The following is a 27,405-nucleotide window of genomic DNA, read 5'->3' on the forward strand; positions in this document are numbered from 1 at the left end:
GGGTAAGGAATCTCTGAAGACCACCCTCCTCCAGGCCTAATCGACTGCGCGTATAAACGCTAAACAGATCACAGGCTGAACAGAACGTGGAGCTGACGTGAAGCGGATTTCTGCCTGCCTTCTGCGGAGAGGGGAATGGGTGGGGCGGCCGCGCTCTGGCTCTGTACAGTTTTAGACCGGCCCATTCATTCCATGGTTTAGATTTTCAAGTCGACCCTGTAAAATCGAAGGGCCAAGGTCCGGCGGAACCAGAGGAACTACATTTCCCAGCAGGCTGTGGGTGCCGGGGTGCCTGCCCTTCTTCCCTGCGCGTGCGGAGCGGTAGCTGGCTCCCGGTATACAGGCGGCCGCATGGATCCGGCCGGCCGGTGGCAGAATCTGCCCAGCGGGCCTAGCCTAAAGCACTTAACTGACCCGTCTTACGGGGTTCCGCGGGAGCAGCAAAAGCCAGCGTTGCAGGAACTGACGCGGGCGCATGTTGAGTCCTTCAACTACGCTGTGCGCGAGGGGCTCAGCCACGCGGTGCAGGTAAGCGCGGCGTCCTCCCAGTTCCCGTCGGCTCTGCGTTCCCTGGCGCCGCTTCCCCCCTGCGCGGCCCGCGACGAGGCGAAGCTCGAGGCGGGCAGAGGAGAGGGGCCCCGCGGGGCTGGAGGAGGGAGGCTGGTGGCAGGATGCGTGTGTGGCGCTGAGGGAGAGGGAGATCCAGGAGGCGGGGGTGAGTGGGGCCTGGGCGGAGTGGGGCACTGGCCTCGGGTAGAGGTCCCAGAGAGATGGCTGGGAGGTCCCACTATAATCCCAAATAGTTGTACCCCTTGATCGCGCCAGACTCCGCGCCGGGGCCTGGCACTTGTAGTCGAGTCGACTAGGGGAATACTAGATGTATTTGTGATGGGAACCGTAGTGTTCTGTAGGACAGTTTCAGCGTGCGGTGAGAGTGAGGAAGTGCCCCGGGTGGGTGTGCTTCCCAGCCATTCACAACGCACGCGCTTTCGTATCCCTGGGAGTTTTACTTCTCCGAGAAACTTACTGAAAAGGTTCTGAGCCTATTCGCACATAGACTACTATGGGAGGTCATCCTTCCACGGTTTTCTTCTTTCAGAGCTTTATCGGGAGAAACTACTGGACACCTGTTCTGAATTAGGTGGGTGTTGAGGAAGATACAGATGAGCATAGAAGCGAGATTGAGTAGCAGTAACACTTGGTCAACATTAAGGGATTGATCTAAAGGATATAGTAGCAGAGTTCAAGTGAAGATGGTGGGGGGAGGTCGTGTCTCATTTAGTCAGCATAGCCAGTGTCTCCAGGTACTAGGCTCTGAGGGTGAGGAAGAGGCAGTCCTGTGTGAGACACAGTTCTTGCTTTTGAGTGCTTGGTATCATGTTTTGCCAAGTGGAGTGGAGGTGGTGGAGACATGGAAGCAGTCAGTGCCAATACTCTTGAGAAATGCTCTGCCAAGCAGGGTGTAGGGTACTTGGGGAGCACATAGGAGGTGCGGCTAATCCAGGTGCTTGAGAAAAGGCGGGGTGAGATGAATTGAAGGGGGAGGGGAGAGTGCATTCCCTCCAGGGGAAGTGAAAGAGCACAGCTCAGGGGACACTACTGTGTGGGTTTGTTGGGTAGGATTTGTGTTGTGAGAAATAGGGATAATGGAGAGCTTTGCCAGTTTCTGATACTTGAACTCTCCAAATAATATGTGAGCCATTGAGGTTTCTTTGAAGATTAATTAATACTCCTTCACCTTTCAGCAAAAGATAAGGCTGATGGGAAATATTTGTATCGTATCTGTGAGGAAAACCATTATCTAACTAAAGGTTAATTGGCACTGGGGTTTATTAAAATGGTGAAAAAAGAGTCTGGGATTGAGATGATCAAGGAAGGCTTTCTCTAAAATATAAAAGCACATGTACGTAAGAATTTTTATGAGGAGTGATATATAGACTGGCAGTTCTCAAACTTTTTGGCTCCAGGACCCTCTCCCACTCTTAAAATTCTTGAGGGATCCTAAAGAGCTTTTGTTTTTCAGTATTTACTCTATTAGAAATTAGAATTGAGAAATGTTTAAAACACTAATTCATTTAAAAGATAAACCAAATATATATTAACATTTTAATAAAAATGTTTTTGGGGAGGAAGGTGAAGATGGTGGCGATCAGGGTGGGGGTCCTGGGAGTCTGATGGCTGCAAAAGGGCAGCTGGTGTTGTTGGGTGCACAGACAGCCTCCCACATTACCAAGGACGTGCTCCTGGGACCCTATCCCAAGACCCCAGAAGAACCGGCCACCATCACCAAGAAGTATAATACGGGGGTGGAAGACTACCAACCAGTCAGATGACAGCATAGGGTGTGGCAACTACCCGAAGCTCCCTGACCGCTCATGGCAGGAGAGGAGTCCATGGTATGACTGGGACCACCCAGACCTGAGGTTGAACTTGGGTGAGCCGATGCACTGGAACCTTGACATGTATATCCTGAACCTTGTGGACACATCCCCCATGCCTGTTACCTGAAATCCCATGTGTAAGCACCTCTTGGGTTTCGTGGTCTTCATGGTGTTCATGTTTTGGGTTGGGGAAACTTACCCCACCTACCAGCCCATGGGGCCAAAGCAATGTCCTTATAATAATCTGTACATGGAACAAGGGGGCAGTTCCACCAAAGAGCCTGAGCTGGTGGTTCTTTATGATATTTGAGGAGGCTTCATCAGCTTTGTGCCCCCCTTATTTCTAGAAATTTAACCTTAATGAAATCCCTGATAAAACTTAGTGCTGTGGTTTAAAAATTTTTCTTTTCTAAAGCAGAAAAAATTAAACGTAAATGATATTTTTGCATATCTTTTAAATGTCTGGCTTATTAGAAGACAGCTGGATTCCCATTTCTGCTTCTGTATTGGATGTCTTATGATACATTGTTTTGATTGAAGTACATGTAGAAAGTATAGCCTGTACAAATAATGATGCTGCAGCTTAGCTGGTACCATAAGACTAAGTGAAAATGGTGTTACAGAAAACACAGTAAAGTAAATGAGGGAAGAATAGCCTTTGTCATATTTTTGTTTATTTAGAGGTTTGCCCAATTCGGGGGGCAGGGGGATGGGTTCCTTCATTTTCTGAGTCCAAATTGATGCCTCACAGTCATCTTTTCGGAATACAGTCGATGCTCATTTTTCAGGAATTCATATTTGTGAATTGCCTACTCACTAAAATTTATTTGTAACCCCCAAATCAATATTTATCATGTGCAGAGTGATGAAAAATTTGAATTGCCCCATGTGCTTCATCCCAACTGAGGTCCAAGAAGGTGATGCTCTCCTTTCTTGTTTCAGGCTCTCAGACTGTAAATAAGTATCTTTTTCAAAGTCTGTCCAGTTTTTCTTATTCTGGTGCTTTTTCTTGGTGATTTCACTGTTTAAGATGGTCCTCAAGCACAGTGCTAAAGTGCTGTCTAATGTTCCAAGTGCAGAAAGGCTGTGACGTACTCCTTAAGAGAAAATCTGTGTTAGATATAAGAGAAAATCTGTGTTAGATAACCTTTGTTCAGTCATGAGTTAGTGCTGTTGGCTGTGAGTTTAGTGTCAATGCATCAAAAACATATACTGAGGGGCGCATGGGTGGCTCAGATGGTTGGGCGTCTGCCTTCGGCTCGGGTCATGATCCCGGGGTCCTGGGATCGAGCCCCGCATCTGGCTCCGGGCTCGGCGGGGATCCTGCTTCTCCCCCTCCCTCTGCCTCTCCCCTGCTCGTGCTCTCTCTCTCTCTGTATCTCTCTGTCTCAAATAAATAAAATCTTTAAAAGAAAAAAATATATATACTGAATAAGGTATCCTTAAAACAAGGTTATGTATTGATCAGTTGACGAAGTGTGATCAGAGACTCACAGGAACCTAACCTTGTATTTCCCCTAAGAACAGTGATTCAGTATTCACTACTTCAGTGTTTGTGGCAACATTACAGACCATAACTATCTCAAGTAATGAGATTGTATTGAGATAAAGATAGTACACCTGTGGCTTGAAAAAGTGAATCTTCTCCCTTCTAAAAATTAATGCTTCAGGGCGCCTGGGTGGCTCAGTTGTTAAGCGTCTGCCTTCGGCTGAGATCATGATCCCAGGACTCTGGGATCGAGCCCCACATCGGGTTCTCCTGTTCAGCAGGAAGCCTGCTTCTCCCTCTCCCACTCCCCCCTGCTTGTGTTCCCTCTCTCGCTGTGTCTCTGTCAAATAAATAAATAAAATCTTTAAAAAAAAATTAATGCTTCTTCCTTAAATAGGACAGATTAAAATTTCATTTTAGAATAAAATAATAAATTCTAAAACAATACCAGCTTTAGATAAAATTTTAAAATTTAGAAAAGGTCAACTGAACTGACATGAGGAGAAGAACCTTCTTTATACTCTTGGCTCCATTTTTGGCATTCTTATTCTAACGCTAAGGCTAGGAGGTTGTTCACAGTTCATATGTACGAGAGCCCAGTGATACCCTTTCCTCAGAACAGCAGTGCTTCTCCAGGGAGTGGTGCAGAGAAGCAGCTGTTGTGGAATGGGAAAAACCTAACATCTAGGAAAAACCTAGACGCCTAACAACTGAGCCACCCATGCTCCCTGAAGCATTAATTTTTAGAAGGGAGAAGATTCACTTTTTCAAGGGCCCACCACCTGTGTGGTTCTGGCATCAGTATGAGGCCACTGGGGGATGAAATGTACAAATATCAAAGAAGGGCATTAGAGTGTCCGGTCCTACATCAGGAGGATGTTTCCAGATCCTTGCCTGTTAGCCACAGTCCCATTTGTCTTACTGTGTATTTAGCAGACACCAGGTATAATAGAGAAGGTAGGCACTTGATTCAGAGAACAGCTTTGTTCTGTACACAACCGTACCCTAGAGCCTACTATGAACTTGACATGTAGTAGACACCATCTGAAGTAGCGCGTTATCGTTTCAGGGACTTGGGGTATGAGTAGAATGGATGTAGCTTTAACCATCTTCCTGTATAGGTCACCTTTGGCATGATGGGCATCAGTGCTTGTAGAACATGTGGGGTTTGGAAGGATCTTACAGAAAGAGGGCCTTGGAAATGCAAGCAGTTCATAGTGTGACTTGTATTTCAGGCTATCCCTCCCTTTGAATTTGCTTTCAAAGATGAGCGGATCTCTCTTACTATCGTGGACGCTGTCATCAGTCCACCCATGGTTCCCAAAGGGAACATCTGCAAAGAGCTCAACATTTATCCAGCCGAATGCCGGGGTCGGAGGAGCACCTATCGGGGCAAGCTGACCGTGAGTACAAGTGACAGCATGTGACCCTCACACTGTATGTTTGTGAGAATAAGGCTGATGCCTAATACAGTGTATACCACAGTTCTGCTTTCTTTGTACTGTCATCTAAAAGAGATACCATCTTCTAAATCTAAAGCATAAAATCATTTACTTTAAGGCCTTCTTCCTTACTCTTTTAAAATACTTGTTCTTGTAGATCCACATAGTTTCTTTTTCTTAAGTATTTTTTCTCTCTCCTTTTCCTTTAGGCTGATATCAGCTGGGCAGTGAATGGAATCTCCAGAGGAATCATTAAACAGTTTCTTGGCTATGTTCCCATCATGGTGAAGTCTAAGCTTTGCAACTTACACAACCTTCCCCCCAAAGCCCTCATTGAGCACCATGAGGAAGCAGAGGTAACTGTGGGCGGCCAGTACGTACGCTGCAAGGCCAGGTGACGCTAGAGAAGGCCTGAGGTGGGGGTGAGAAGATACGACACGTGTCAGTGGGAGTCAGGTTTTCTTTCTCTGCTTCCATTTCTGGATAGGGAAAATGGGGCTGGCTGCCTCGTTGCATCCTGTGCAGGGCTCAGAATGAGGCTCAAAGGAGACAGTGTATGAAAAGTGGTGGTCCAGTTAGAGAACAGTATTACTGTGGGGGAAGAGTTGATAGGACTTTCCCGAATTTTCTGTAGCATACATATTTAGAGATGTCTGCTTTACCAGCAGTAAGATTGTGTGAGCATATTAAATGCTTCCCCTGCCTTCTCTTTGGCATCTCTTTTAGCTGCGTTAAGTGGTTTTGCAGTATTGAGTTGAAGTGATCAAGAATACAGACTCTGGGGCGCCTGGGTGGCTCAGTTGGTTAAGCGACTGCCTTCGGCTCAGGTCATGATCCTGGAGTCCCGGGATCGAGTCCCACATCGGGCTCCCCGCTCAGCAGGGAGTCTGCTTCTCCCTCTGACCCTCTTCCCTCTCGTGCTCTCTATCTCTCATTCTCTCTCTCTCAAATAAATAAATAAAATCTTAAAAAAAAAAAAAAAAGAGATAGTGTAACGTGGTGGAATGAGGGTGATGGTGTCAGATCTGGGTTTGACACCCCGCCGCTCCACTTACCAGTTATGTGGCTTTGGGCACATTCCATCTTTCTGAGCCTCCATTTCCTCTGCTGGGCATAACAACGGTGCCACTCGTTATTATGAGGATTAAATGGGGTGGAGACATAGAGCAGCCCAGCATGCTTACGCCTGCTTCACAGTGGGGCAGTGTGTAGTAGCTTTTTATTTATTACAGAAATGTGATACCAGAGCTATGAAAAATAGTTTCCTCTTTAGCTCGTCTGAATGTCTGGTTTCCAGAGTGTTTGTACAAAGTTTTTTTTAACTTATTTGGGAAACCTTATTTGCCTGGAAGCAAATGGCTATTGTTTTCATCTCTTTAGAGTAAGTTTTTCTGTTATGTTTTGCTTTTAAATATCATTTGAAGACAAATCGTTTTAGGGGACAAAAGGGCAAGTTAGGTCGAGCCTGTCCGTGGAAGAAATTACCCTGATTTTCTTCCATACTTTTCTCCCAGGTCCCTAGAACCTTTTTAATGCACTTGAGAAGGCTGTTAGTTCACACGCTGACAGTTTCCAAGGGGGTCTGTAGACCTTTCACCTCTGTGTGCCTCTTGTGCATGTTGCACTGTATCTGGCAAGTAGCTTCATGTTTACAATTAATGTATCCTTGTCCAACAAATTATAATTCATCTCTTTGGCAGGAAATGGGAGGCTATTTTATAATCAATGGCATTGAAAAAGTCATCCGAATGTTGATTATGCCTCGGAGGAATTTTCCCATTGCAATGATAAGACCAAAATGGAAAACCAGAGGGCCTGGCTATACTCAGTATGGTAAGCTGTAGTGACTTTTGGAATGTTCTTTAGAAAAGTTTTTCTAGTAAGCATTTCTATGTTAAGATTTTATAGTGGGAAACCCTACTTTCTATTATGTATCATTTTTTCCATATTGAAAGAACACATGTATTTATGGTATTATGAAGGTGGAGGTTGGCCTGACTTAACCAGAGGTAGGTATGGGCCTCAGAAGTCCTCTGGTGCAGGTTACCATGGCATTCCTCTTGGGGTCCCTGGCTGACAGCCACCTGGCCTCTGAGCACTCTTTGTGACAGTGCCTGGCTTCATAAGACAACATTTTACATTCTTGGGAAACCCTGCAATTAAATAATTTATTCCAATAATTGAGCTAAAAATCAGCCTCGAATGATAGCCATACATACTGTATTTAGAATGATGGCATCTCCGCAAGTCAAAATGGCTAGTCATTTGTTCTTTTGCACCACTGATCCAGAATGTCTTAGCAGTTTTTGTTTAACACTGAAACAAGCTTAAAATCTAAAATTCTGCTTTTTTCCATTTGAACTCTTGGATCAAGCCATCATCTCCTCACCAGATTCCCCAGGGTACGAGGGATATAAAATGCTATATGATCAGGCTCTGCAGGGTGCTAGCGATATAATGTGTTATAAGACATGGACCCTGCTCTGGAAGGAAACTTTGAAGTTGGATTAAATTTCTGTAGCTTTGGTTACTTTGAGAGGTTTTCAACCCAGGGAGATTTTGCACCCTAGGGGACATTTGGCAAGGTCTGGAAACATTTTTGGTTGCCAGTCTTGGCTAACCTTTGTGATTTGACTCTATTTTTAAGAGAGTAAAAATAATTCAGGAAAAAAAAACAATGATGGAAGCAATTATAGTATTACTGAGTTTCTGACTTCTTGCTTTGTTTCAATAGGCGTCTCAATGCACTGTGTGAGGGAGGAACATTCTGCAGTCAATATGAACCTTCACTACTTGGAAAATGGCACTGTTATGTTGAACTTTATTTATCGGAAAGAACTGTTTTTTCTTCCTTTGGGATTTGTACTTAAGGTGTGACTTCATGAATATATTTCTTTTGCTATGAAGAGCTTCACTGGGGGTCACATTCTGTGCAGAACGGGTGGAAAGGGTCTCGTTGGCGGAGTCCATGCTGTACCAGCTGCGCACTGCTCCATAACAAATTACCCAAACTTCAGTGGCTTAAACCATCAGTAAACATTTCCCTCTTACTATTTCTATGGCCGGGAATTTGAAAGTGGCTAGGATTGGGGGTACGTCTGCCTCAGGGTGTCAGGAGATTGCAGTGAGATGTCAGTAGGGGCTGCGGTCATTCAGAAGGCTGGACCAGGGCCGGAGGGTCCACTTCCAAGGTGGTCGCTCACGGCTGGCACGTCAGTGCGGGCTGTTGGCAGGAGGCCCCAGTTCCTCCGAGTGGGCCTTTGCAGAGGCTGCTTGAGGTAGCTGTCTTCCCCGAGAGGGCTAGCCAAGAGAGCAAGGCTGAACCCACAGTCCCTTCTATGACCTGTCCTTGAGAGTCACACATCCACTTTTTCACCATATTGTCTTGGTCACACGGGCCAGCGCTGACTTAGTGTGAGAGGAGGCTCTGCAGTACCAGAAGGCGAGGATTGCTGGGGCCATCTTGATGTCTTCTTATCATACAAGCCAGGCCTTATCTTGGAGAATTCATTTCGATTCCCCAATAGTGGAGTGCTAATTTGTCTTGGGTATTAGAAAAATAGAGGATTGTTACCTAATGGGTAAAATGGTTTAGTTATTACAAGCAATTAAAAAGAAAACTTTTTTTCTGTTCTAGGCACTTGTCAACTTCTCCGATTATCAGATTTTTCAGGAGCTCATCAAAGGCAAAGAGGAGGACTCTTTCTTTAGGAACTCCGTTTCTCAGATGTTAAGGATTGTCATGGAAGAGGGTTGTTCCACACAAAAACAGGTCCTTAACTATCTAGGTGAACGCTTCAGAGTAAAGCTCAGTCTTCCTGACTGGTGTCCAAATGAACAAGCTGCAGAGTTTCTCTTTAAGTATGTGTGCTTTTGCTTAAACTGTTTTTTGTCGGGCGGAAGATGTCAGTGGTTCTTTGTATTGATTGTAGTTAGGGCTGGTGAGTCCGCTGGGGCTCAGAACGGACCTGCAGGTAGAATTCTGGTCTAAGGAAGTAGGGGCTAGCTCTGTTTCTATGGCCATCTTTACCTTTCCTTTTTATGGCATTTTCATTTTATTTTATTGTACTTTTATACTTTTCTTTTGAAACAACTTCAGACTTCCAGAATTGCTGCAAAAATAGTACAGTGGACACTTTTATTCACTCGTTGTTAATCATTTTTACTACATTTGCTTTCTTAATTTCTCTGCACATAAACACTTTTTTTTCTGCAATATTTGGAAGTTGTGGGCATGATGTCCCTTTCTTTCCCCAAGGCAAAGACTCTGTGTTCCGTAACCACTGGATAGTTCTTGGCGCCATCCAATATGGAGCCACAAGTCCCATCTTGAGCCCTTGAATGGCCAGTGCAACTGAGAAACTGAATTCTTAAGTTTATTTAATTTTAATTAATTTAAATGTAAATGGCCACATGGTGCTTGTCACGCCGTGTTGTCCAGCACAGCTCTAGACCTTGTGGCCATGTCCTATCCTTTTGCTCATGCTGCCGGTGAAGATGAAAAGCAATTTTTTGTTTATTTGTTTATTTGTTTGTTTTTAGATTTTATTTATTTATTTGACAGAGAGAGACACAGCGAGAGAGGGAACACAAGTAGGGGGAGTAGCAGAGGGAGAAGCAGGCTTCCCGCGGAGCAGGGAGCCCGATGTGGGGCTCGATCCCAGGACCCTGGGATCATGACCTGAGCCGAAGGCAGGCACTTAATGACTGAGCCCCCCAGGCGCCCCGAAAAGCAATTTTTTTAAAATGAGTAAAGCACTTCTAGTAAACAGGGATTGGGGACCATGGTCAGTAGATCATCAAGTACTGGTAGCAGCTAAACTGTTTTAAACTTTGCTTTCTCTTTTGACAGCCAGTGCATCTGTATCCACTTGAAATCCAATACTGAAAAGTTTTACATGCTTTGTCTCATGACCCGGAAGCTCTTTGCTTTAGCCAAAGGAGAGTGCATGGAGGACAATCCTGATAGTTTAGTGAATCAGGAAGTCCTGACGCCCGGTCAGCTCTTCCTCATGTTTCTGAAGGTAAGCGCCTACTGCTTTCACCCCGGCCGGCTGTCCCTCTCTTGGAATGGTGAGGCACTTCCCAGCAGTATTGTTTCCTATGTGTTTATGATTTGTAGTGTGGGCATTTTACAGAGTCTGCCTTTTCTTTTTGTTTGTTTGCTGAGCAGTAAGGGACTTAATCAAAGATCTTAATTTATACCAAATTCAGAAATTTCCCTCGTGTTTCTTAGAGGCTAAGTGAAGACAACATCACACCTTGGTCATCACCTTAATGATAACAGGTAACTGTCCTAACGTGTGTGATCTCCTTACTTTTGCACCAGCTTTGTTTTAAGCTTCTGAACCTCTGAATGTGGGACACAGTAAGAATCTTCAGGAAGGTACACGACAGTGACATAATCTGAATTGCAGACTTCATCGGCCATTTCAGCTGAGTGTTGCAGCAGAGACTGAGGTGTCCTGTGATTTCTGTGCTTGGTTCTGAGGGCTTCTTAATGGTGAGGAAGCGAGAGAGATTGCAGAGCTGCCCTTGCTGAACTTGAGAACAGATAGGCTGGGCCTCGTTCATCACCTTTTGTGGTGTCTCCCCTCCTGCCCTAGGCACTGTCTGCTCAGCTTTATATGCCTCAGCCTTTCACTGGAAAGGCTGGTGAACCTCCCAGGAGGGCTTCTGAGAGGCCGCTCTGGCTTTTCTTGCTGTGTCGTGCGCAGCCTGTACATACATACACGTCCCCAGTCACTCAACTGCATTTCTAAATCCCGAAAGTGCTAGCACCTAAAAAATGCGAGTTGGCAGGAAAACCTGACCTGCACTGCAGGAGGCTATTTATAATTTTTATTGATTCTACTTAGTGTGACAGTTTGTATGTTTCACTGTAGAAATGTGTTTGATTACGAGTCAGTGCCTCAGTCTTCGTAATAGGTGTTAGGTTTATGCACTTGCTAACTTTCTAAAGTCCGGGAAAAAAAAATTTTTTTTTTAAAGATTTTCTTTATTTATTTGACAGAGAGAGACACACAGCGAGAGAGGCAACACAAGCAGGGCGAGTGGGAGAGGGAGAAGCAGGCTTCCCGCGGAGCAGGGAGCCCTATGTGGGGCTCAATCCCAGGACCCCGGGATCATGACCTGAGCCGAAGGCAGACACTTAACGACTGAGCCATCCAGGCACCCCTGAAGTCTGGAAAATTCTTAATACTGAAGTACATTTGGCCCAAGTGGTTCTGTAATGTACTGCTTTTTGAGGAAATGTTTGTTGCGAGGCTTAAATAAATATGCAGAGTGCCAGCATACAGTACGTGCCCAAGAAATGCTACTTGCTCACCTTAGCAAGTTAATGACAAAGTGACAGTAGGCAGACATGTGACAAGGGAGAAAAACCAGCTCCTCATTCCCCCAGTCTCCTGTCTTGGGCTACAGAGCTGCTACCGGTGTCTCTGTCTGTCTTATTTTATTTTCCATTGTGTTTCAGATTTCTAGAAGAAGAAAGAGTCAGTCTTTACTACTGGTTTGTCACCCATCTTGTATGTTGGGTGTCATTTGGAGACTTTGACCTCTTCTTAGTTATTTGTTTTTTCTTCTTATTTTGTTAGGATAACGGGCTGCTCCTTGGTCTCAAAGCTTTGTTTTTGTTGTCTGTTTCTGCCTGTTGGAGCTGTTTTGACTGCTTGATAAGAGCATTTTAATGACAAACTTTTCTAAAGTCAGAGCAAACCATTATTGTCGATAATCTTGACTGGGAGCAGTTTTGCCCCACTGCAGGGGACATTTGATGGTGCCTGGAGACAGTTTTGATTGTCACAGCTTGGAGGGTGCTACAGGCATCCAGTGGGTTAGGGCCAGGGACACTGCTGGACATCCTACACGCATGCTCGGCCCCTAAGAACTATCCAGCCAGAATGTCAGTAGTGCCGAGGTGGAGAAACTCTGATCTACAGGTGTTTGTAGCTTCTGTCTTAAGAATGTCCACCCATTGAATTCTGGTTTTCAGGTTTATAGGCCAGATGTTTTCCATGTCAAATGTATAAACTAGTGGGCCTTTGTTGGCAGATGTACAGATTATGTGGGAGTAAATATGAAACGTGAATAATTTGAATTTAATGGCTTAAATTTTATTTCAGGAAAAAATGGAATCTTGGTTAGTGTCTATTAAAATAGCTCTAGACAAGAGGGCTCAGAAGACGAATGTGTCCATAAACACTGAAAATTTGATGAAGATTTTTAACCTGGGAACAGACCTTACAAAACCATTTGAATATCTTCTTGCTACTGGGAATCTGCGTTCCAAAACAGGTAAAATTAAATCGATTGGCTACATTTTAGTGACATTTCATTTGCTCAGCATAGATTTATGTATTGCTGAGAGAGGTTCTCTTTGAAAGTGAACTTGTCCCTTTCAGTAAAGACTGATTTCATGTTGTAAATTTGACAAGTGTGTATCAGTCTGAAGGACTTGAGGCAAGGTATCCGTAGAACTTCACACTTCTCATCGTCACATGCATCCCTGTGGCTCCTTCCAGAATACTAAGGACAGTGTAAATCTGTGAGGAATGGTCCCTGGGACAGGTAGTCTGGGAGGGTTGTAGATACGTGCCTGTCCCTAAACCAGTGCGTCAGAAAGGCCTACGTGGTCACCGAGGGCCCAGAAATCTCGTGGTTTTTTTTGTTTTGTTTTGTTTTGTTTTAAACAGATGGTACTGATGTAGATTGTTCTTAGGAATAACAACGTCTTACATATTCTCTAGCCCTCTCTGATGAATCCCATTTAGTTACTTGCTGTTTCAAACTCATTTAATGTTCCCACTAAGGAGGTAATAGTAGAGGAGACAGGGAACCAGGGGCACTAATATAATTTGGGAAATCGGGAGTTTTACTGCCTTTTTACTACTAGTTTTGTAAACTCTTCCCACTCATTAGAGCTAATAAACTTCATAGTAACTCTGTGGTTTGTACTGTGCTCTGAGGTGTTTGTCCTCAGAGCCTCAAATCAAAATAGACTTGTGTTTTTAAGTTGAGCCTGTTTCTTTTTTTTTTTTTTTTTTTAAGATTTTATTTATTTATTCATGAGAGACAGAGAGAGAGAGAGAGAGAAGCAGAGGGAGAAGCAGGCTCCCAAAGAGCAGGGAGCCTGATGTGGGACTCGATCCCAGGACCCTGGGATCATGACCTGAGCTGAAGGCAGACGCTTAACCTACTGAGCCACCCAGGCGCCCTAAGTTGAGCCTGTTTCTGAACGATTTTTGTTTTATGAAGGTCTTGGCTTCCTGCAAGATTCTGGCCTTTGCGTTGTGGCTGATAAGCTGAACTTCGTACGCTATCTCTCCCATTTCCGCTGTGTGCACAGAGGGGCCGATTTTGCCAAGATGAGGACCACCACGGTGCGCAGGCTGCTGCCGGAGTCCTGGGGCTTCCTGTGTCCCGTGCACACCCCAGACGGGGAGCCCTGTGGCCTCATGAACCACCTGACCGCTGTGTGCGAGGTCGTCACACAGCGTGTGCACACGGCCTCTGTTCCCGCCTTGCTCTGCAGCCTGGGTATGTGGCGTGCGACCGGAAGTCGTTGGTTTGGGGCTGTGCACTTTCACAGGTGCAGACTGTTAAGGTTTGCTTCTTTGGGGGCTGAGCAGAGAATTCCAGCAAGAATTCTGTTTCCTCTTCTGTGCAGGAGTTGGTCTGGTCTCTCGGCTCTTCTATAGGTCAGGTGCCTTTTTTTGAGAATGAGTGAAGGAGTTAAATGTTGTAGTTTTGTTCTTTCACCATCACCCCCCACCCCACGCCAAAAAAAGTTGTCAAAGCGTTTGAAATAAAGCAGTATTCAGCATTTAATAATCAGAAATAACATTTGGGGTCACTCTCCTTGCATCTGGTGGCGCAACCGCTGCATCTCTAAGTAGGAAACTGTCATTTTGCAGGAAGACAGTTAAAAAGGAGTTGTCTAGTCCGTACTCTGATCAGAGACGTAGCCTTTGTTCCCGGGGACCTTCTAGCTGCGCTCTCTGCTTTGGCTGAATGTCCGGGAATGACCACAAAAGCAAATACATTTTAGCAAGTAGACGAATTCACAGGTGTGGAATCCACAAATAATCAGGATCAAATGTAGTTAGGTTTTGGGGAAAAAGTTAAATCTATTTACGTGGTTCAGATCAAAATACAGAAGGTAGACAGTGGAAAGCCTCTCTTACACCCTTGTCCCCCAGCTGCTCTCCCCCCCCAGACTGAGTCACGAGTTGCCCATGTGTCCTTGCTGAAATGACCTGTAAACACTCAAGCAATACAAAAATGTACTGATTTAGAGGTAAGATAACTAGAGGTCTAAAATGACGAAGCAGTTGCTGAGCCCATCTGGAGGGAGTTCTGGCTGTAGGAAAAAGCATTCTGAAGTGAGCGTTCTGTTTGTTCGTTTCACCAGGGGTCACTCCGGTTGACGGAGCTCCACATCGACCGTACAGCGAGTGCTACCCCGTCCTGCTGGATGGCGTCATGGTTGGCTGGGTGGATAAGGAGCTTGCTCCTAGCATTGCAGATTCTCTTCGACATTTTAAGGTGATCTTGCATCTCTGTGAATTGTACTATGCCTTGATCTTGATTGTCGGTCCTTTTCTCGTTGTTGAGGTAGCCCCACGGCCGTCTAGAGTGGTCAGGGGGTCTGGAGGTCAGAAGCTAATTCCACAAGGGCCCATATATCCCCAAAGTGGCAGAGTCTTGTCTTGTGCTGGCCTCATAGGTTGGGGTCAGTGACAGATACTTTGACCTGAAGGCATTTTTTTTGGGTAGTTTCCTTGAGGCCCTAGTCTAACAAATGTTAACTTTTTTTGTTTTGTAAATATTAGTGGCATAAAGGGAGCCTCAAAATATCTTCTTTATATTTCAAGTAGTATTAAAGATAGGCAAGATATAAGTCCTATCATATTGGCTTCTGGATCTTGAAAGTATATTTTTAAAAAGTCAAAAAGAACGACATCCTTTAACTAACCTACTTGGAATTTTCCTAACAAGAGTGTTGCTACGAAGAGTGTTGCATTGAAGAATTGTTCTTTGGCAAGAGGATGAATTGTAGTTCATGCTCTGGTCTATTTGGTTTAGTTTTGGTTTTGTAGTTTTAAAATTGTTTTACTTTGATATAATTGCAAATGTAAAGATGCTTGAACAGCACAAAGAACAGCACAAAGAACTCCCATTACCCAGATCCACCAATTGTTATGTTTTGCTCCACATGCTTTATCCATTTGTACGCTCTTTATAAATAGGTACGTAGTTTTTTCTTCTGAACCATTTGAGGGTGGTAGACAGGCAAGACCCCTTTTCCACAAAGATTGCAGCGTATTCTTCCTAAGAACAAGGAGTTTGTCTCCTCAATAACCACAGTATGCTTTTTTTTTAAATTTTTTTAAAGATTTTTATTTATTTATTTGAGAGAGAGAATGAGAGATAGAAAGCACGAGAGGGAAGAGGGTCAGAGGGAGAAGCAGACTCCCCGCTGAGCAGGGAGCCCGATGCGGGACTCGATCCCGGGACTCCAGGATCATGACCTGAGCCGAAGGCAGTCGCCCAACCGACTGAGCCACCCAGGCGGCCCACAGTATGCTTTTTAACATCAAGGAAGGCCAGGGTGGTGGAATGCTCGGCTGATACTCAGAAGATGTCAGTTGTCTCAGTCGTGTCCTTTATGGTATTGTTCTTGCCATCCTGGGCTGGGACCCAGGCCGGCATCATGTATTACATGTAATTATCATGTTTCTTTAGTCTCCTTTAATCTGGAACAGTCCCTCAGCCTTTCAGGTCTTGACTTAAAAAAAAAAAAAACTACAGGCCAGTTATTATATAGATATTCTTTAATTTATGCTGGTGTGGAGCTTTTTGATGATGAGATTCAGGATATCCTTTCAAGAGGCACATGGTGTTGGCTTGTCCCACAACTGGTGATGTTAATTATGACCACTCTAAGGTTGTATGCTCTAGGTTGATCCATTGTGCTATTACCAGTTTTCTGTGTAATTAGTAATTTGTGGACAGAGATTTGGAAGCTACGTGAAAGCCCTTTCCCTCATCAAATTTTCCCCCTACGAGTTGGTGACTTCTTTGCAGAATTATTACTATTCCATTGATGATTCTTTGCTGAATTATTACTTAGTGGCTGCCAAATGGTTCTAGCTCCATCATTCCTTCCATGTTTATGAGTTGCTGTTTTGTAAGGCAGTTTTCCTTTCTCCTTCATTTGTTTGTTTATTCACGTCAGCATAGATTATAAGATGCTTGTTTTATGAGTATTCTGTTGCTGTTGCTTATTTTGATGCTCAAATTGGATCCGTTTCCACACTCTCCAGAAAGTTCCCGTGGTTTGGTTTGGTTTATAAATTTACATAACAAAATTTACCGTTGTAACCATTTTTAAGTGTATAGTTCAGTGCCATTAAGCACATTCATATTGTTGTGCAGCTATCACCCTATCCATCTGCTGAAGTTTTTCATCATCCCAGGCTGAAACTCTGTGCTCATTCAACAGGAGCTCCCCATTTCCCCCTTCCCTAATTCCTGGTAACCACTATTCCGTTTTTCTTCATGAACTTTGACTTTGCTAGGTACCTCATGTCAGTGGAATCATACAATGTTTGTCCCTTTGTGTCTGGCTTATTTTACTCAGCATAGTATTTTCCAAGTTCATCCATGTTGTAGCATGGGTCTGAATTGCATTCCTTTTTAAGACTGAAGAGTACTCTGTTGTATATACTACCACATTTTGTTTAGCCATTCATTCGTTGGTGGACACTTGGGTAGCTTCCACCGTTTGGCTATCATGAATACTGCTGCTATGAACCTGGGTGTACAGGTACCTGTTCGAGTCCCTGTTTTTGGTACTTTTGGGTGCCTACCTAGAATTGGAACTGCTGGAGCATACAGTAATTCCGTGTTTCATTTTTGGGTATATTTGGGGACAGATCTGTAATATTTTCCCTTAGATGTACACTGAGTGTATTATATTAATTTATTCTCTAATCATCATTCTCTCATGAATAATGAATACTAAATTCCTGGAATAAATCCCACTTGCTCTTGGTGTATTTTTTTCTTAATTGACATAAGTATCTGCTTTATAAAAAGAACTATAAAGTTTTCCTTTGTTTTCAGTGCCCTGGCACAGTTTGTGGAGCATTGGGTTATCTGGGCCTAAGTCTGCTAGAATTCGCCTCTGAAACCATCTGGCTCTAGTGCTTTCTTTGGGGTTAGTTTCTGGATACCTTTATTTCTAAATGGAAATTGATCATCTTTTAAAAGACTTTCTACCTCTCTTGAGGTCTGTTTTGGTGAACTGCATTTTATCCATTTCATCTTGATTTCTTAGAGGTATGCAGAGTATACCCATGATTTTAAAATTTAGTTTCAGTGGGTTTTTTTTTTCTTGTTGTCATTTCTTACTCAGTACATTTGTGTGTATGTGTCCCCGTTTTTTTCTTGAATAGTTAAGTGAGGGATATTTGTTGATTTTTTTTCTTTTTTAAGAATGAAGAATTTTGATTTGCTTTGAACCTTTTTCAGTACTATACCTCATTAATTTCAGGTTATATCTTTGTTAACTTGTGGGGTTTTGTGTGGTTGTGTGTCTTTGTTGGTTTTTTTTTTTTTTTTTAGCTTTTGCATTAAGAATTTAATCCATCCGTTTTTCTTGATGACTTGATTAGCTGTGACTGCACTTAAGTTCTGATATATAGGTTTCATTATTTTTTTTTAAGATTTTATTTATTTATTTGAGAGAGAGAGAATGAGGGATAGCACGAGAGGGAAGAGGGTCAGAGGGAGAAGCAGACTCCCCGCTGAGCAGGGAGCCCGATGTGGGACTCGATCCCGGGACTCCAGGATCATGACCTGAGCCGAAGGCAGTCGCTTAACCAACTGAGCCACCCAGGCGCCCTAGGTTTCATTTTTTTTTCACATTTCTGTAATGTGGGTTTGTATTTTACCCAGGAGTTGATTAATAAAAGTTTTGTTGTTTTGTTTTTTAAATTCCAGGTAGAAGGGTCTTTTCATTGAATACAGTTTAAAATAAAACCAGTAATGTACTACATTCTAGACATCAGAGGACAAATTTTCATTTAGTGTGTTCACACGCACCTTCTTGGTTTACCTTTTCCCTAGTCTCCCCCATTACCAGTTTGCCGCATAGTGAGGCTGAGCCCCTCAAAAGGTAGGGCTTTTGCCAACTCTGGATACTGGGTGAGTGGCATTCTGTATGGTGATGAGACTGGCAGGGCACTAGGTTGTTACTGGCATAACTAATTTCCTGATACTGCTTTTTATATTTGACCTCCTTTCGCATTCTGCCCACCTCCTGGGTGGCAGGGGGGTAGATGTAAAACACATCACTCCTTAATTGAACTCTCTTTTTGTTGAAAACAGGTGTTGAGAGAAAAAAGAATTCCTCCTTGGATGGAAGTGGCCCTTATCCCCATGACAGGAAAACCAAGTCTGTTCCCAGGATTGTTCCTGTTTACCACTCCTTGTAGACTGGTGCGGCCCGTGCAGAACTTGGAATTAGGCAAAGAAGAACTAATTGGAACTATGGAGCAGGTACGTAGAGCATTGTGATTGGTTCCTCTGTGTGCTCGTGTAGTATACAACTTTCGGAGACTTAATAACCACTGTGTTTTTTAATAAAGATTTTGCTTATTTATTTGACAGAACACAAGCACGGGGAGCAGCAGAGGGAGAGGGAGAAGCAGGCTCTCCACTGAGGAGGGAGCCCAACGTGGGGCTTGATCCCAGGACCCTGAGATCCGTGACCTGAGCCGAATGCAGACACTTAAGCAACTGAGCCACGCAGGCGCCCCAACCACTGTTTTTTAAAAGTGTTATTGGGGCGCCTGGGTGGCTCAGTCCAACTCTTGATTTCAGTTCAGGTCATGACCTCAGGGTCGTGGGCTCGAGCCCCACATCGGGCTCCATGTTCAACGGGAAGTCTGCTTCAGACTCTCTCTGCCCCTCCCCCTGCTTATGTGCGCTCTCTTTCTCAAAAAAAAATTTTTTTTATAAAGAAAGTGTTGTCATTGTTTAGTAACAATTGGGCATTTGAAAGAAAATCAGAACTTACTTTCTGCCTCCTCTGTGACCTCTCGCACATCAAGAGAGGGGATTGGTGGTCACATTACCTGCCTTCCCATCCTGTCCAGCTCTGCCTCAGGTGGTGAGGTGGGAACATTCCATTAGACTCACAGTATTTGCCTACATCTTCACAGTTGCAAAACTGTGGGCTTTGTGCTACTTCAGAATGTCTTTCTTCCTGTCCTTTTCGGTTGGACCAGGGTGGATTTGGAATGAAATGTGTCAAGCAAACAGTATTTCTGACTGGAAGCTTCCCAGTGGATCCCATCAGTGTTCATGATGCTGAGTGGGGAAGGTTTTTGTTCTAGTCTTTGGGTCCTAAACTCTGAGAGACAGGACGAGTTAATACGTTCGCAGTCAGTTATTCTGTGCCTTGAATTTCCTCGTCCTCCTCTTTTCCAGATCTTCATGAACGTTGCCATCTTTGAGGAGGAGGTTTTGGCTGGAGTTAGCACTCACCAGGAGCTCTTCCCTCACAGCCTGCTGAGCGTGATTGCCAACTTCATCCCTTTCTCCGATCACAACCAGAGTCCCCGGAACATGTACCAGTGCCAGATGGGTAAGATGGAGTGGAGGGCAGTGGGATTCACATAAGAAAGGCGCTTGTAACTTTTTTATTGTGAAATAATTTCAAACTCAGAGAAATGTTGTGAGCACGGTACCAAGAACTCCTATAAGCCCTTTATGTAGATTCTCTTAACGTTTTGTCCCATGTGCACCGCTTTCCATTTGGAGGTAAGTAAGTTGCAGACACGATGCCCCTTTACCCGTAAGTATTTCATGTGTATTTCCTCACAGTAAGGGTGTTCCCTTGCATATTACAAGGGCAAGTATTAACATCAGGAAGTTTAACATTGGTGTCATCATACTGCTTTATAGTTTTTACTCAGATTTTGACTGATTGTCCCAAAAATATGGTTTATGGCAAATTTTTTCTGTGCAGCACCTAATCCAGGGTCACACGTTGCATTTAGTTGCCGAGTCTCTTTAGTCTTTTAAATTAGATCCTTAGCCTTTGTCATTTTTGACCTTTTTGACCTTTTTGTACCTTGAACAAAAAGGTAATTTATTTTGTGGAATGTTCGTCGATTTGAATTTGTCTGAGATCTTGTGATTTGATTTTTGAGGAACACAGGCTGTTGTCATCACCCACATTTCACCACTGCTGGTGCTCTGCCTGCCTGCCTGATGATTCCGGTTTCCATTGAGTGTCGTATCCCTTGAGCCTGAAAACCTTCCTTTAGCACTTTTTTAATAGTTTAGGTTGCTGGCTACACATCCTCTTAGTTTTTATTTCTCTGAAAATGTCTTTATTTGGTCTTCACTTGGGACTGGATGTACGATTCTGATTTGACAGTTATATTTTTTCAGCACTTAAGAGATATTACTGGGTCTCTTCTTGGTCTCTGTCATTTGTTCTAGAAGTCAGTGGTTATACATGTCATTGTTTGCTTGTATATAATGTGTTATTTTCCCCTGTCCTTAAGATTTTTTCCTTATATCTGGTTTTTAGCTGATTGAGTATGATATGCCTAGATATGATGCTCTTTGTGCTTGGGGCTTACTGGTCTTCTAAAATCTGTTTTAAAAGGTTTCATCAAATTTGTAGTTTTCTGTCATTATTTCTAAAAACACTGCTTTTGCCCCATTCTCTCATACCTCCTCTTGAGTTTTCAGTATGCGTCATCTATGTTAAACCTTTTGATAATTGCCCTTAAGCCATTGGGTTTCTAGTTCTCTTTTTTCCTTTGTTTTTTTTTTCTTTCTTTCTCTCTCTCTCTCTCTTTCTTTCTTTTCTTTCTTTCTTTCTTTCTTTCTTTCCTTTCTTTCCTTTTCTTTCTCTTTTTCTTTCTTTTCTTTCTTTCCTTTCTTTTCTTCTTTCTTTTTCTTTTTTTCTTTCTTTTTTTTTTTTTTCTTTCTTTCTTTCTTTCTTTTTCTTTCTTTTTTTTCTTTTCTTTTCTTTCTTTTCTTTCTTTTCTTTCTTTCTTTCTTTCAAGATTTGATTTATTAGAGAGAACACGAGCAGGGTAAAGGGCAGAGGGAGAAGCAGACTCCCCATGGAGCAGGGAACCTGATGTGGGACTCGATCCCGGGACTCCGGGATCATGACCTGAGCTGAAGGCAGATGCTTAGCCGACTGAGCCACCCAGGCGCCCTCTTTGTTTGCTTTCTCTTCATACTGGATCATTTTTATTGATCTATCGTTACCCTCACTGACTTTTTATTCTATTTCAGATATTTAATTTTTCAGTTTCTTTTTTATAGTTTGTGTTTTCTCGGAAACTGTTATTTTCTTTGTGAACATATTTTCCTTTATGTTTTTGTTTTGTTTTAAAGATTTTATTTATTTATTTGACAGAGGGAGACAAAGCGAGAGAAGGAACATAAGCAGGGGGAGTGGGAGAAGCAGGCTTCCCACTGAGCAAGGAGCCCGATGTGGGACTCTATCCCAGGACCCTGGGATCATGACCTGAGCCACCCAGGTGCCCCGCTAATTCCAACATCTGGGTCTTATCGGGATCAGTCTCCATTGATTACATTTTTTCTTGAGTATGGGTTGTGTTTTCCTGTTACTTTATATTTCTAGTACTATTGAATCATATCAGGAACATTGTGAATGATAGGTTTTAAGACTCTGGGTTCTGTTATGTTCCTTTGAAGAGGATTGGTTTTTAGATTTAACTGATAGCTAAACACAGCAGTTGAAGTTCTTTTAGTCTTAGGTGGGCTACTTAGATCTGTCCCACGCATGCATAGTTCAGTCCACCAAAGATTTGGACTCAGTTTATATGTAGAATTTAAGGCTCTCCCTTTATGGTTCTTCCCTTTCTAAAATGTCCCCCCTTACTTTCCAGTTGCTGTTGTGCTCTGAACTCTGTTCCTTGACTCTTCAAGCCAGCAAAACTGTAGGTTTATATCTAGGTTGTAGCCACTATAGTGACTGGACCACCAGGCCAAAAGAAACAAAAACATTAAAAACCGAAAAAGCTAGTAGTTCGCACTTTTCCGTTTCTTTTGTCCAAGTGTAAATTCCTCTCCAGTTCCTGGCCACTTTTGGTTACTCTCCAGTGCTTTCAGATTGTGTGTGTGTGTGCACATGCCCATGTGGTGATTTTTTTATTTTGTATTGTTCTGGATCTTATGTGCTGAGGGTGGTCTTGTAGGAGTAGCCTTCTATTACTGAAAGCAGGAAGTCTCCTTTTCTGCATTTTAAAATGCACATATATATATTTAATCTTAAAAATCATTTTATTTCAGATTGATTCTCCATAATGTAAAGTAGTAGAAAGAAGTCTTATTCCCTACGCTCTGTACCCCATACCCAGAATTATCAAATACTGACATTTTGCTCTGTGTAAGAAAATAATCTAATAATAGTTACTGTCCCCTTTTCACCCCTTTTCTTCCTCCACTAGTAATATCCTGTAGTTTATTTATATCCTTTATTATCCCCTTTTTATGCTTTTCTTACATTATACACATGTCCACAAACTAGGCATGGAATTGTCTGGGATGTGTTACAAATGTACATAAATCATCCAATATTAAATGTCATTCTGTGCTTTTTCCCACTCAGCATTGTTTTCATGGTCTGGTTACATACATACATGTGGTTCTGCTTCATTTTCATGCTGTGTATTAGTCTGCCACGATTGATTTATTCATTCCCCTATGATGAATGTTTTACTGTTTCCTATTTTATTTTATTTATTTATTTGAGAGAGTGGGGTGAGAGGCAGAGAGAGAAGCAGACTCCCCACTGAGTAGGGAGTCTGATGTGGGGCTTGATCCCAGGACCCTGGGATCATGACCTGAGCAGAAGGCAGACACTTAAACGACTGCGCCACCAGGCGCCCCTCCAATTTTATATATGACCTTTGTAATCAAGGGAAACAAACAAGATGCTAAAGTTTTTTTTTCCCTTTGTAGGGAAGCAAACCATGGGCTTTCCACTTCTCACTTACCAAGCTCGGTCAGATAATAAACTGTACCGTCTTCAGACTCCACAAAGCCCTTTAGTGAGACCATACATGTATGATTATTATGACATGGATAACTATCCAATTGGGACAAATGCCATCGTTGCTGTTATTTCTTATACTGGCTACGATATGGAAGATGCCATGGTAAGTTCTGCCAAGAGATGTAGTTCCATTCCTTTCCATTTGTAAGTTTTTTGTTTACTGTTTTTCTGCGTCCTGGTGCGTGAGTGTTCTGTTAAATGATTAATTGCTAGTCTCCACTGAAAGTGGCAAGCCCTGAGGGATATTCACTAAATATTCAGATATGCATATATTGTGCATACTTGAGTGCATAGTATGAGTAGATGTTGAATGAATATAGTCTTGAATATATCTGCCTTTTATATTTATGCATAATTAGGTTTTAAGCCAATTTATAAGTGGGTTTTAATAGTGTAGGTGGCTTGGAAAATGTGGAGTTTTGTTTTGTTTACAATTTTATTTGAGAGAGAGCACAAGCAGTGGGGGTGGACAGAGGGAGAAGGAGAAGCAGACTCCGAGCCTGACGAGGGGCTCGATCCCAGGGTCCTGGAATCAGGACCTGAGCCAAAGGCAGATGCTTAACTGACTGAGCCACGCAGGCGCTCCTGAAAATTTGCAGTTTTTAAATTAGAATGCCAGTTATCCTAAACCAAGTATTTTAATTCTAACCATTTTTATTGTGAAAATCCCCATTTGACCTCAGTCTCTTGAATTAATGATTCTTTGACCTTGTAGATCGTGAATAAGGCCTCCTGGGAACGAGGCTTTGCCCATGGAAGTGTCTACAAGTCTGAGTTCATAGATCTGTCTGAAAAAATTAAACAAGGAGATGATAGTCTGGTGTTTGGAGTCAAACCTGGTGACCCGCGGGTTTTGCAGAAGTTAGATGATGATGGGTTGCCGTTTATTGGAGCCCAGCTACAGTATGGAGACCCGTATTACAGCTACCTGAACCTCAACACCGGGGAGAGCTTTGTGATATACTATAAGTAAGTTTGGGTACCCAGTGCTATTTTTTAAAGGCTGTTTCTCAGTGAAATTGCTGAGGTCAGTGAAAGTTATCTTGTAACAGGAGAATTTTGGAGAAGATAAAAGTGGTAGCTCAGTTACTGACTCAGTCATAACTGAATTGGCATTTCTTTTTTTTTTTTTTTTTAAGATTTTTCTATTTATTTATTTGACAGAGAGAGACCGAGAGAGAGGGAACACAAGCAGGGGGAGTGGGAGAGGGAGAAGCAGGCGTCCTGCTGAGCAGGGAGCCCGATGCAGGGCTCGATCCCAGGACCCTAGGATCATGACCCGAGCCAAAGGCAGAAGCTTAAAGACTGAGCCACCCAGGTGCCCCTGAATTGGCATTTCTTAAATGAGACAGAGTTCTGTGTCTGCTGGATGGCCTTTGTTTTTCTGCTTCTCTTGTCAGTGTTACGACTTGACAAGCTGCCTGTGACTTTTTAAAACTCGGCTATTCAAACTTGGTCATCTCTCTCATGCATGTTGTGAGGGATTTCCCTAGCTAAAAATGTCAAGTTCATGATGCCTCTCTTTAAAATTAAAAATGTTTAGTTTATTTTCCATCTACGAAATGGTTTCAGCGGTAGGTCTTCGTAATAGTGTTTTGGTGGTCTCTTGCTTTTCTTCGGATGAGCAGAGTTCTGTAGCGAACAGAATCAGTAGCTCTGTTCATAAATACTTTTAGGGATACCAACTCTATTTGTACTGGAGAAGAAATGTGAGAATATGTTTTGCAAATATCCTTTATGAAGCAGTAATTATGTCAGTGAAACTTGGGTGCGTTTGTCAGTGTAAAGAAAATAGTTTGACCTTCTGTCTGCTTTTTTTCCCCAGGAGTAAAGAAAATTGCATTGTGGATAACATCAAAGTGTGTAGTAATGACACTGGCAGTGGGAAATTCAAGTGTATTTGCATCACGATGAGAGTCCCTCGGAACCCAACTATCGGAGATAAATTCGCTAGTCGCCACGGGCAGAAGGGCATCTTGAGCAGGTTGTGGCCAGTTGAGGACATGCCTTTCACTGAGAGTGGGATGGTCCCAGACATCCTGTTCAATCCTCACGGTTTTCCCTCCCGCATGACCATCGGGATGTTAATTGAAAGTATGGCAGGGAAGTCTGCTGCTCTGCATGGTCTCTGCCATGATGCAACACCCTTCACCTTTTCAGAGGAGAACTCGGCCTTAGAGTACTTTGGCGAGCTGTTAAAAGCCGCTGGCTACAACTTCTATGGCACCGAGAGGTTGTATAGTGGCATCAGTGGCATAGAACTGGAAGCAGACATTTTCATAGGCGTGGTTTATTATCAGCGTTTACGCCACATGGTTTCAGACAAATTCCAGGTTAGAACCACGGGAGCCAGAGACAAAGTCACGAACCAGCCTATTGGGGGAAGAAATGTCCAGGGTGGAATCCGTTTTGGGGAAATGGAGCGGGATGCTCTTTTAGCTCATGGTACATCTTTTCTCCTTCATGACCGCCTCTTCAACTGTTCGGATCGCTCAGTAGCCCATGTGTGCGTGCAGTGTGGTAGTTTACTCTCTCCGCTGCTGGAGAAGCCACCCCCTTCTTGGTCTGCCACACGCAACAGAAAATACAACTGTGCTTTGTGTGATCGCAGCGACACCGTCGACACTGTTTCTGTGCCTTACGTTTTCCGGTATTTTGTAGCTGAACTGGCAGCTATGAACATCAAGGTGAAACTGGACGTCATTTAACTTGATGTGGCCTTTTGGGTTAGGAGAACTCTCAGATTAAAACCAAATATACCTTGAGCTCAGTGAAGATATGACTTGGTTACTCTGGAGTCTTTTTCAAGGGTGTTCAAGTTTTCCACCAAGACCTGGCAACTAAGAATTCAGGATTTCTGAGTCTGACCAGTATGGTAACGACTGAAGTTGATTTTCAGTATATTTGTTAAAAAATTCCACAAGTATCTTCTTTAAAAATGATACACTGATAGAAGGATATATAAGAAGTCTTTCCAGCCCCAGGGTCTTTGTACCCTACTTTCAGTGGGCAGTGACCATCGAACATTTCTCCATCTAGAACCGAGCAATCCAATACAAATACCGTGCAAGTCACATATGTAATTTTATATTTGCTTATACCCACATTAAAGTAAAAACCAAAAGTAGCTCCATTGAAGTGTAATTGTTACACAAAACTGTGCATAGTTAACGTGTACAATTTGATGGGTTTGAGCATACGCATACACCTGTGAAATGATCACCACCATCAAGGTAGTAAACATCACCTCCAAAAGATTCCTTGTGCACTTTGGGGTTGTGTGTGTTTTTGGTAAAAACACTGAATTTGCTATCTACCCTCTTTACAAATGTTTAGGTGTACCATAGAGTATTGTTAACTACAGGCAGAATTGACTCATCTTGTATAAGTGGAGCTTTACACCTGTTCAGTAGCAACTCCCCATTTCCCTCCCACCAGCTCCTGGTAGCCATCACTCTAGGCTATGAGTTTGACTCTTTTAGATACCTCATATAAGTGAGATCATGCAGTATTTGTGCTTCTGTGATGGGCTTACTTCACTTAGCATAATGGCCTTCAGGTTTATCCATGTTGTTGCATATGGCAGGATTTCCTTCTTTTTTTAAGGCTGAATAATATTCCATTGTGTGTGTATAGCACATTTTCTTTATTTGTTCAAATTTTTTTTTTTTTTTTTAGATTTTATTTATTTGAGAGAGCAAGAAAAAGCACCAGTGGGGCAGGAGGGGGGGAAGCAGGCTCCCTGCCAAACAGGGAGCCCAACGTGGGGCTCAGTCCCAGGACCCCACAATCATGACCTGAGCTGAAGGCAGATGCTTAACCAGTGGAGCCACCCAGGCCCTATCGGTTCATCTCCTGATGGACATTTAGGTTGTTTCCATACCTTAGAAATAATGTTCATATACTATATTTTATTTAATGTCATATAATCAAAATGCCATTTCCACATATAATAACAATTTATGGAGATAT

At 43.1% G+C, this 27,405-nt stretch overlaps 1 protein-coding gene and 1 pseudogene across 3 annotated transcripts; both read left to right on the forward strand.

Annotated features, from left to right (window-relative positions):
* On the forward strand, positions 1-26,560 carry POLR1B (RNA polymerase I subunit B). Of its 3 annotated transcripts, none has more exons than XM_025868197.2 (15): positions 1-528; positions 5,106-5,273; positions 5,522-5,668; positions 7,013-7,145; positions 8,047-8,183; positions 8,950-9,173; positions 10,165-10,336; positions 12,437-12,608; positions 13,569-13,850; positions 14,725-14,858; positions 18,708-18,878; positions 19,812-19,968; positions 23,340-23,536; positions 24,149-24,402; positions 25,259-26,560. In XM_025868197.2, exons 1-15 carry the CDS (start codon positions 352-354, stop codon positions 26,139-26,141), a joined length of 3,408 nt encoding a protein of 1,135 aa, XP_025723982.1. In that variant the 5' UTR covers positions 1-351; the 3' UTR covers positions 26,142-26,560. The 3 variants fall into 3 exon arrangements, with proteins under 3 accessions (XP_025723982.1, XP_073753501.1, XP_073753500.1); XM_073897400.1 differs by having other exon boundaries at positions 388-528; positions 5,137-5,273; XM_073897399.1 differs by lacking the exon at positions 1-528 and adding an exon at positions 698-715.
* LOC141373583 (NADH dehydrogenase [ubiquinone] 1 beta subcomplex subunit 8, mitochondrial pseudogene) lies at positions 735-3,466 on the forward strand (annotated as a pseudogene).
* Positions 26,561-27,405: the final 845 nt, after the last annotated feature.

Source organism: Callorhinus ursinus, unplaced genomic scaffold (assembly GCF_003265705.2).
Source record: "Callorhinus ursinus isolate GAN/ISIS: 27379988/994484 unplaced genomic scaffold, GSC_fseal_2.0 scaffold10, whole genome shotgun sequence".
Classification (NCBI taxonomy): Eukaryota; Metazoa; Chordata; class Mammalia; order Carnivora; family Otariidae; genus Callorhinus; species Callorhinus ursinus.

Excerpts from the sequence above, each read along its gene's own strand:
- POLR1B (XM_025868197.2), top strand. The coding sequence starts at position 352 with ATGGATCCGGCCGGCCGGTGGCAGAATCTGCCCAGCGGGCCTAGCCTA. Across the intron at positions 9,174-10,164 it reads GCTGCAGAGTTTCTCTTTAA|CCAGTGCATCTGTATCCACT; the intron begins GTATGTGTGCTT and ends CTCTTTTGACAG. Across the intron at positions 14,859-18,707 it reads ATTCTCTTCGACATTTTAAG|GTGTTGAGAGAAAAAAGAAT; the intron begins GTGATCTTGCAT and ends TGTTGAAAACAG.